Source organism: Myxocyprinus asiaticus, chromosome 8 (assembly GCF_019703515.2).
Source record: "Myxocyprinus asiaticus isolate MX2 ecotype Aquarium Trade chromosome 8, UBuf_Myxa_2, whole genome shotgun sequence".
Taxonomy (NCBI): domain Eukaryota; kingdom Metazoa; phylum Chordata; class Actinopteri; order Cypriniformes; family Catostomidae; genus Myxocyprinus; species Myxocyprinus asiaticus.
Window position 1 is genome coordinate 5,945,647 of NC_059351.1, and position 10,620 is coordinate 5,956,266.

General features: G+C 39.0%; 1 protein-coding gene across 3 annotated transcripts in view; it reads right to left on the bottom strand.

The window, feature by feature from the left end:
* Positions 1–10,141, bottom strand: part of LOC127445396 (LIM and calponin homology domains-containing protein 1-like) — a 67,716-nt gene extending 57,575 nt beyond the window's left edge. For all 3 annotated transcript variants that reach the window (XM_051705442.1, XM_051705444.1, XM_051705443.1), the window contains exon 1: positions 9,621–10,141. In XM_051705442.1, the coding sequence (XP_051561402.1) occupies positions 9,621–9,728 (108 nt within the window). In that variant the 5' untranslated portion in view covers positions 9,729–10,141. The remainder of the gene's footprint in view (positions 1–9,620) is intronic.
* Positions 10,142–10,620: the final 479 nt, after the last annotated feature.

Genomic DNA, 10,620 nt, shown 5'->3' on the forward strand with positions numbered 1-10,620 from the left:
GCAACAGGCAGTGAAGGAACTCAGCCAGGTCTTATTTTGGCTCTCTCACACCCACACACACACACACACACACACTCACGCATGTGCGCGCACACACACACGTATTAAAAAGACCCGAACAGCTGTAGTCACCCTTTATTTAGATGGAGAGAAATGTGGGTAACTAGAGCATTTTAAAATAAGCAAGCATGCTAACAGTATGTGGGACAAGGGGTAGGGAATATTTTCAGTCTAAGACATTTCCTACCCCCTAACTTTATTCTCGGAGCTCCGAGTATTTTCATAGCTAGAAATGTGCGTGGGTAGTAAGACGTTGCCTTCAATGGGGGGGACCAAATGTCCGGACAAGGATCCAAAGCCTGAAATCACCTAAATTGTGGGGACCAGCCAGTGATCCCCACAATGAATGTTAATGAACTTTTAAATAAGGATTTAATGAAAGTCTAACAAATACAAACGATGAAAACATGAGAAAGGTTTGTGAGGGTTAGGTTTAGGTGTAGACGATAGAAAAGATCATTATATTACTCAGTGTGAAAAATAATATAAAATAGTATAAAAATAATACTGAATATCATTCAGTATAAAAACAATCGATGTCAGTAAAACTCCCCACAATGAAAGAAAACAAATGTGTGTGTGTGTGTGTGTGTGTGCGCATACATCATCCAATCTGTCTGTGCATTCACTCATGTGTGGGCCTCCGTTAATCAGTTACTTAGACACTATGAGATAAAGTCATTATAAGACACTTGATGAAGTACTTAAACTCAAACACATCAACATACACACACACCTCCCTTACATATATTTTACCTAGTAAAGTGAAGTGTTTTGATTAATTGCTTTATTAATCTTTGTCAATGTGGTTCTGTCTCATAAGGTTTGAAGTCCAAAATTGTCTGCTGACACACTCATTTACCCACAAATGTAAAGGGATGCAACTTGCATGGATGCAAACACAAACTCAAGGTCTGAGGGTTGCTAAGAAACACATATGGGATGTCTAAGTTAAAAAAAACAACTTACTAACACAGAAAACCACACACACTGTCTCCCTCCCTTCTCACTGTTCCATTTAGTACAGTATTGAATTATGAAAGTAATGTTAAACATTCCATGAACTGCTTGGAGATTACAGCTTGACAAGGAGAACCATTTCCACATAACACTGCATTTAAATGATTGCTAAATACATCAGGATTGTGTGTGCTCCCAAGGGTGGACATTGAAGCTCTAAAGCTTCGCACTGGAAAGAAGTGCATTTCATTGTATAAGCTAAAAGACTCATTTACACTATACATAAATAATCCAGTCATTGTACATTGGGGGTTTCCCTGCTTGAGCTGAAAGTGCTGAGCAGACATTTAAGACAAACTGTGCCCATAGAGTTGCTGCAGCGGCGTGGGGCGTGATGACAATGTGGATGTACTTTTTTTTTCGTACAGACAACCCGGGTCAGATTCCGTTTTGTCACACTTTTTCACATCCTGTTTCTTGTCTCCGTTATTCATATTTTATTTAACACTACTACTAATAATAAATGAAAATGAAAATAAAGATTGATTAACTTGCAGTGATTTGATCATGGTGAAGGTCGGGGAGTTTAGAGAATGGTCTGATCCAGGTAAAATGAACCGTGGTTTTACCATGGAGTAATACATAAGAAACCATGTTTTTGGCGGAAACCATATTTTTAATAACCATGGTGGTACTACAGTAATGTGGTGTTAATATAGAAACCATGTTTAATTTTGTGGTTACTATGATTTTACTACAAAATAACATTGTGATGTTATGGTTACTGTAGTAAAACCATGGTAAATATTTGTAAGGGAAGGTTAGGCTTAGGTTTAGGGGTTGGTGTAGGGTGTCTCTGGGACTCTAAATAAATACAATAAACATGCTGCAGTGATGCCCATATAAGGGATGTTAGTATTTAATAATTAGGGGTGCATATAGCATCTAACACTACTTGTACTTGAATGAAGACATCTTTGAAAAATCGGAATAATTACTACATACATAGTGTTCATCCACAGCTAATCCAAATACAAGGAAAACATTATGAGGGGTAAAAAGTATATTTCTCAGTTGTTTCCAAGTCTTCTGAATTATTATTAGATACGATGCATTGATACATATTAGATGCAGCCAGGTTTTGACTGAAAAGCAGTTCTGTAATTAAAATGATACTTACCTGTTAATTGATTTCTATGCTGATTAATCCACCACACTTATTTTGGTGAGGCAAGTGGCTTATTTTGGGCTTGTTTTTCCAGACCACATTGATGTTTCTCTTGTAAGATCTGGCAACACTGCAATTGGTATTTCACCCACCCTTAGCTCAGAGTACTGTCATTTTAAAAAGAACGTTATTAACCGTTCTTTTATTTTGTATTAACCGGTAACCATTTGGAAAGGAGGCTGCAGAACTTAACAGACAAATGCAAATTTTTGATATCTGTAAATTTGTTTCATCATGTTAGATTTGGTATTTCAGATATCTGGAAATGGATTTCTACAGCACCCCTTAGACGACATGGAGGAATTATTTATTTATTTTTAAATAGTTTTGCATCCTTGCAATAAGTTCTGTGTACCCTCGCAATAGTTTAATGTTCCTTCGCAAAAAAAATCACCATGATTTTAGCATACTTCAACTGTGGTATTTGTGGTAAAGCCATAGCAACCACAAAATGTACCATGGTTGTACTATAGTAGCTATAGTTCAACTATGGTAGTAAAACCATTACCACAATTATTTCGTGGTTTTACTACAGTAAGCATATATTAACCATTATATTTGTAGTGAAACCATAGTAATAATAAAGGAAAACTATGGTAATTTGGTGGTTACTATATGGTTTTACAACAAGTACCATAGTTCAACAGTAAACACGGTTACTACAGTCTGAATGATAATTTTTTATTTCAATAATTAACGTTTTTACAAATGAAAACCTAATTACTGATATCATAGCATTTTCACTAGTAGTAATTCTATTGTTGATAAAAAGAATTAGAATTTTTACTAGTGAAAACTTGATTATAGATATATAATTCATTTCCAGCATATGAATAACTGTCTCAAAGGCTTGCGAGTTAACAGTTAATGGCTGATCAATATTAGTTGGTGTTAAGCTACAAGAATTTACTTCCCTATTTCAGACGGTATGCGGCCTGTGGTTTCAGTATTAGAGTCGCTGTGTTTTTGGGAGGACCAAAACAAAATTAATGTGAATTGTGGAGACAGCCGGGTACTGTCTGCCTCCCAAATCTCTCACTATGTAAGCTCTATCATTTAATCCTTATGTATTATGTGTGTGTGACTGCACAGCTGTGACAGCTGGCTTTATGAGGTCATATGACAGAGCCATCTGCACTCAAATGTACCAGTTCTCCTACTTACACGCACACACTTACTTGATCTCATACTCTTGATCTGTCAGATAGATGCTCTGAAAGCACTCTATATGGACCTTGTTGAAGTGCATTCAACAAGGCATGGTCTATTTGGTCTCCATGGTGACTACAGTATATGACTGACTTAAGCATTGATGATGAAATTTTTAGAAGAAAAGAAACAGACAGAGGAAGAGAGAGGCACTCTGAAACCTAAAACCTGGCAAAGGGAGAGGAACTTTGGGTCTCTTGAAATATGATAGGCTAAGATAGAGAAAGACTTTCTGCAATTTAATGTGGTTGCTGCTGTCTGTCTCTAGCAACTGACAGGTGCAATGGGAGTGTTTCTCTTACAGTTTCCATACAATGACACATGTCCCATCTAGCACACACCTATGAGCTCTATGAGAGGTCCCATCTCCTCTAAGCAAAGTCTGCAGGACATCCAAGAGCCACTTCTAACCATTGTTGAGGAGGAACTAATGTGGCAGAACAACCCGCCTCTGAGGGCCATCCTTCAGCTAGGCTCACAACAGGAGTAGGCAGGAGAGAGAAGAGGTGCAATTTAACAATCCTCGTTTGAGCAGCAGATGATGAGGCACATCTGATGTGAATATAGCCTCATCACCACTGCCATAAAAACATTCAGCACACCTCTCCTCAGGGAGCCGGCTTCTATCTCCTTGTGCGCACACTGGCGTCCTCGCAGGTCCAGGGGCCTGATGTATAAACATTGCGTATGCACAAAATGGGCACTGAAATGTGCGTATGCAATTTCCCACGCACACAACGACAAGTAATGAACTGAACAGACTGATTCCAAATTCTGCTTTTCATTTAATACAATAAAAAAGTATGGAGCCAAGCACTTAAATAATAAGTCAATTTTATCCAGCCGATATAAGGCTATATTAATTTTACATACAGTAACTAATTAAAAAGACATTAAAATATAAACTGTGAAAAGTCCAGCAAAGTTTTTGGTTCAATAAGTCAAATATACTGTAGAAAAAAGTAATTTGTGTTATTTTAGTGTGATCTGATGTCAGACAAAGTTTTCACTGCAGAAATATTTTTGTGTGTGTCCAGTAAGTCTTATTTTTAAGGATCTACAACATGCATGATTTGAATAATGACCTGAGAATCAAAACTGCTTAAGGTTAGATTAAACTCAGGTTAGATATGCTTACAAAAATAACGTGCCAATGGGGTGAGATTAATACATTTTACCTGTAGTCTTTAAGATGCATTCTCTGAAAATATGTTTTAATATCTTATCAAATAATCATTCTTGGGTAAACTGATTTTGTTTAAAGGATGTTTAGATATTTTTACTCTAAAACATTATTTATTTAACCAAATTTTTAGCAGCAGCCTTCAAGCCACATGTGATAGGAGTGGTGGTGGTGTAGTGGACTAAAGCACTGAACTGATAAGCGGATGGTTGTTGGTTCAATCCCCACAGCCACCACCATTGTGTCCTTGAGCAAGGCACTTAACTCCAGGTTGCTCCAGGGGGATTGTCCCTGTAATCAGGGCACTGTAAGTCGCTTTGGATAAAAGTGTCTGCCAAATGCATAAATGTAAAAATGTATTTATGTTGAAATCTGGGTTATGCCATAAAGGAGAATTTTTGTGTGGTGTTGAAACATTATTTTTTGCTAATTTGTTCTGATCCTAGTGTTTTTAAATAGACTGTGGCATTTAATTGTGTTTTTGCATTCGGCTTGTTCTAATTCTATCCATGGATTTTGAGAGTGGTTACATTTAATCCATTTACAAAGATATTGTAATTGAGATGCAAGATAGTAATATTGGAATTTAGGAGCAGCTAAACCACCTAGTATGTGTAAACTTATTCTGGGTTCCTTATTTTTCCAATAAAATGTATTTATGATACTGTAACAGGGTTCAAGGATGGGCAAGAAGGAGTCGGGAACCGGCAGAACAGTCAACATAACTTTAATGACATATAATTTCTGTTTAGTTTAACAAACAAAATCTAAATCTTTCTAAGTACCCCTTGGAATCTCCTAGAGAATCCCCTGTGATACATATGTAAGTAATTAATGGTTACTAACCCTAAACCTAACCCCAACCCTAACCTTAACCCATATTAAGTACATGTAGTTACCTAATATTACTCAGTACTTTCTTGAGTAAGTACACTGTAAGTATACTGAAAGTACATGTACTGTAAAATAAATAAATGTAAATGTGACATTTAGTCTGTATTATCTATTCTCCTAGTTTCTCGTACCGTTAAGCGCAGTAGAATCACATGGCAGCATGTAAATGTAAATTTCAAGCAAATTAGGTTATGCATAGTAAAAACAGGCGTTTTACGCTCCATAAATGGTTATTTTGGGGAGGAGATGGGGTGGGGAATAAATCACATGCATGTACGCACAATCTTCCACTAACTGAGATTTCTAAAGTGTACTTCGCACTGGTTCTGACGTACGTACGGTTTTATAAATCTGAAAACGTTTGTACAAACACAAAATCTGACTTTTGTGTATACTAACACTTTAAGGATGAAATCAACAACAAGTTTTATACATGAGGCCCCAAGAAAGGAGTGGGGACCCCGCACATTATACTGTACCTGCACCTTATCTCACTTCAATCCCTGCCTTCACATAGCCTCATTCACCACTTTTCCCATGGACACTATACTCCCCCATTTATAAATATTTTATGTTAATTATTGTTTCCAGTTAACGCCTCTATGAAGCCCGATGCCACACCCACTTTGTCTGTCTCTTGCTCACCCGACACACAAACTAAAACTAGCGACACTGGGAAGAAGAGAAGAACAATAGGCGTCCTTTATGGGTGGGACATGTCTCTACCACTTTTTAACCTTTGCCAATTTTGTCCCCACCACTTTTTGAAACAGCTTTTGTCAGGTAATTGTCTAATACAGAACAAACATATTCAGTTCATGAGCAGGAACTTCCATTTCGTTTGCGTGTGTTATTATAAGTGGCGTTCTAGTGCTGGAGTTTGTTATTTTTAATGTTAGAATGAGTGCTCTTTGCGGCTGTTATCAGTGGTGCATAGTGACAGCGGGTGGCGATGTTCTCTCGAGCATCCAGACACGTGCTCAACTCACTCCGCTGTTGGGCAGCTCGCACTCCTTTTCAGTTAAATCGTAAAACAAATTCCAAACAGATTTGTCCCAACTCATGATATACTGTACATCCACTGATGTACAGATGCAAGCTTCATTTATTAAATTAAAAAGTTATATTACGGCAGATTAGAAACCAAAACTCCTAGATGCAAATTTTCCCATGAGACCAACCAGTCATTCTGGATATGTTTTACTGATCTGTGTTTTTATCCACTGACCAACAAAATCCCAGTATTCACATTGTTAGATATACGGATCAAGTTATCAAACTATGTAAAATATTTATTGGAGCACTTGAATTGGTCATCAAGAACGATTATTTATGAAAACAGTAAAAGATCATTTGTTTATCTGCACATAACCTAATAAATATTAATAAGATTCGCCACTTTGTGATGTCACCCCCACCACAAAAGGTCCCCACCACAGCATGAAAAATAATAGTGAGTCAAACACATATACTGTAGCACCACCAGTGTGGACCGATTCTTGAACAAATTACTCTTTTAAATCAGTTCTTTTTAATGAATCAACAACATATAGCACAGACAGTGTTGTCCGATTCCCAAATGAATGACTCTTATGAGCCAGCTCTTTCTAGTGAATCAAAATGTCTTATTTTTAGAAGAATATCTCACCTCTGTTGGTCCTCACAATGCAAGTGAATGGTGGCCAGAACTCTGAGGTCCAAATATCACATAAAAGCAGCTTAAAGGTAATCCATAAGACTCCAGTGGTTTAATCCATATCTCAGAAGCGATCCAATTGGTTTTGGGTGAGAACAGACCAAAATAAGACTCCTTTTTCACTGTATATCTTGCCATTGCAGTCTCTAGGCATGATCATGATTTCAAGCTCGATTACACTTCTTAGTGCTTGACACATGTACAGAGCGCTAGATGGCGCTATAGGAACTGTAATCAAGCTTGAAATCATGATCGCCAGAGAGACTGCTGTCAAGATTTATAGTGAAAAAGGAATTACAGTTTGTTCTGTTCTCACCCAAAACCGATTAGATCGCTTCAGAAGACATTAATTAAACCACTGGAGTCGTGTGGATTACTTTTATGAGGCCTTTGTGTGATATTTGGACCTTCAGAGTTCTGGCCACCATTCATTTGCATTGTATGGACCTACAGAGCTGAGATATTCTTATAAAAATCTTCATTTGTGTTCTACAGAAGAAAGAAAGTCATGCACATCTGGGGTGAGTAAATGATGAGAGAAATATCATTTTTGGGTGAACTATCCCTTTATGAGAGAAAACAACGGTCACAGTCCAGTATACAAATAGAGTTAAGAAAGAAAGAATTATGTCAATTTCAAATAAGTATGCAGATATAACAATGATCCCATTTAAGGCTCATGACACTTAGTTACTGACTGGTTATTCATATGACATGGAGTTTAAAATAGGCTACACATTATGGGTTTGGTTATAATAAGTAAACAATCAAGCAATAATAAGCACACTGCAGGGGTTTGTCTCAAAAGAGAATTCCATGTCTATGAATATCTTTGTATAGGAGCATGAACAGTACACTGCAGTTCAGTGTGCCATATGCTTTGAACCATAACGCTCTACCTCTTTCTATGACTCACTAAGAGGAAAGCGTTTTAGTAGGAAACAGGAGCAGCATGTTTCTCTTTCTCTCTCTGTGCTAATTCCGTTAAAACTATTTGTGAACAGCAGGGTGCTAGGCTATTTATACTGATCTTCCTAAAACGTGTTCTCCTGCCTGTGCTACTGACATACCATCAGTGAGAGGAGTCAGACAGTGAGGCAGACAGACAGATGGGCATATGGCTAGTTATAAAGAGAACCTGAAAGAAGGGGGAATGGATATTGATTTGTTCTACTTTCCACAGATAGTGGCATGGCAGCGGCATACAGGCCGCATTGGTGCAATTTGTGAATTGTATTAACACACACAAACAAACCACTTCTTTTAACTAATCAGTGTAACAATATAGAAATACTGTATTCCTCCTTTAACATACAAAAATTGATGTTTTAGATTTCATACAAACACCCCCCCTAAGATTCACCAACACACTAATTCTGCTAAAAGAAAAAGCTATCACCAATAATCTAATGCGCACAGCTCAACATCAAATCTAGATCGGTGACGTGAAGATGCTCCCAATCCCATCCAATGCCATCCACGCCCACAAAAATAGGTCACAATATAATTACCAAGGCCTACATCTAAAACCTTTAACATCTCTGGGGGTGGAAGGATGCTACAGGAATACATGTCACACTTTACAGTGAATGAGGTCTAATAGAGCCAAAAGGCCAAAGAATACCATCCTCTGCAGACGTTCTTCGTAAACTAACTCTAGAGTCCCTCTAGAAAGAATGTCTGTTAGAGGACAAGGGGGCGGGGCGTGTCCCTGGGCTTCCATAACAACTGGAATCACTTAGCAAGGGGGGCGTGTCCGCGTTAAGATTGCAAGCTGATCACTGTTTTTACAGGTCTTCAATATTCATCATCCTGTGTTGTCCAACTGAGTGATTGCCTCTAAACCAGGCGGTTCTGGTCCTCATGTGCCCCACCACCACCACCACCGCAGTCGGACGAAATTTTGGTGCCACAACAGACTGATCACGGTACCTTGCCCAGCCACCCCTGTTCAAAAATTCTAGCACCGCCCCTGCTCTAAACTCTCATAGGAGTGATTGGAAGTGTGTCAGTTGTTTAGTCTAAACTCTCTGTCCTTGTTGAAATAGGCAGAGACATCGGTGATGGCTGTCATGCGAGTGAAATATTCGGTGAGCCGCTCTAGTCCGATTACAGCGCCCGAATCCCACGCACGTGATCCCCGCACTGTTGGGGCTCCATCGCCCGCTGCTGTAACCAAACACGCTCACACAACGTCGCACTCACAACAACAGGTGACGGTGCAATATTTATAAGCTGAATAGGGCGAACACGAATGCGTCAAATCACCCCTTTAAATCCAACAGGGTCAAAGCAGAGACGGCAATGCAACGAAACATTGGGAGGACATTAAATTGATGCGCAAGACATGTTTACATCCACTGCTGCCAGGATGCGTGTAGTGGACTCACCTCGATCCATTTCTGTGCTTCTTTGAACGCTGGTTCAGGGGTTGTTTCCACAGATTCGGGCTGATCCAGCTGAGCATTTGAAGCCGAATCGTCTCCAGGACTAGCCATGTTTAGAAAAGCTTCTCAGCAAGAGGACCACTGAAATCCTAGATCAGATATCCAGCGCTCCACAGACACAGATACCCTTGTGTTGACTTCAACTTTCTTCCGATGAACACGTTAATGAAGACCATTCGCTGTAATAGAGGTCAATATGCTGAGCTCGAGTGTTCACGGTATTTGCTCACAGCGCAACACACTGCGGTTCTCCAGCGCTCAGCAGGACTGCAGATGAACAGCACTTTCTACCACGCGAGATGCAATACGAGTCTGACCTCCGCTGCTAAAAATATAAGCAAACAAAAAACAAAAAAAAAAAAACGGAGGTCTCCGTTCAGCCAATGCGAACGGGGCAGCGGGACGAGCGCATGTCTCTTCAGCTAAAGAACGGGAGACTGGCATGCGCGGGGGAAAGGAATTTACCGAGAACAATAGAGCAGTTCCGTTAGCGCCTCCAGTTACGGCCAGACATCTCTCTCTCTCTCTCTCTCTCTCTCTCTCTCTCTCTCTCTCTCTCTCTCTCTCTCTCTCTCTCTCTCTCTCTCTCTCTCTTCTGAATTTAAATTTAGTGTGCTTTATTGCCATTACTAGATACACTAAGAAATGTGCAAATTAAGTAATATAAAGCATAGCTAGATTTGCATTTCCTGAAGAAAATACCATGTTTGCAAGGCAGAATAAGACTTTTGGGTAAAATTACAGTAAGAAAAGAGAGAGACAGAGATTGGTGGAGGTAATATGCATAGAGATGGATATGAACAGGCAGCTTCTATGCTTTTATTAGTGACTTAAAGGGATGGTTCACCCAAAAATGAATATTCTCTCATTATTTACTCACCCTCATGCCAATCCAAATGAGTTTGACTTTCTTTTTCTGCAGAACACAAATGAAGATTTCTAG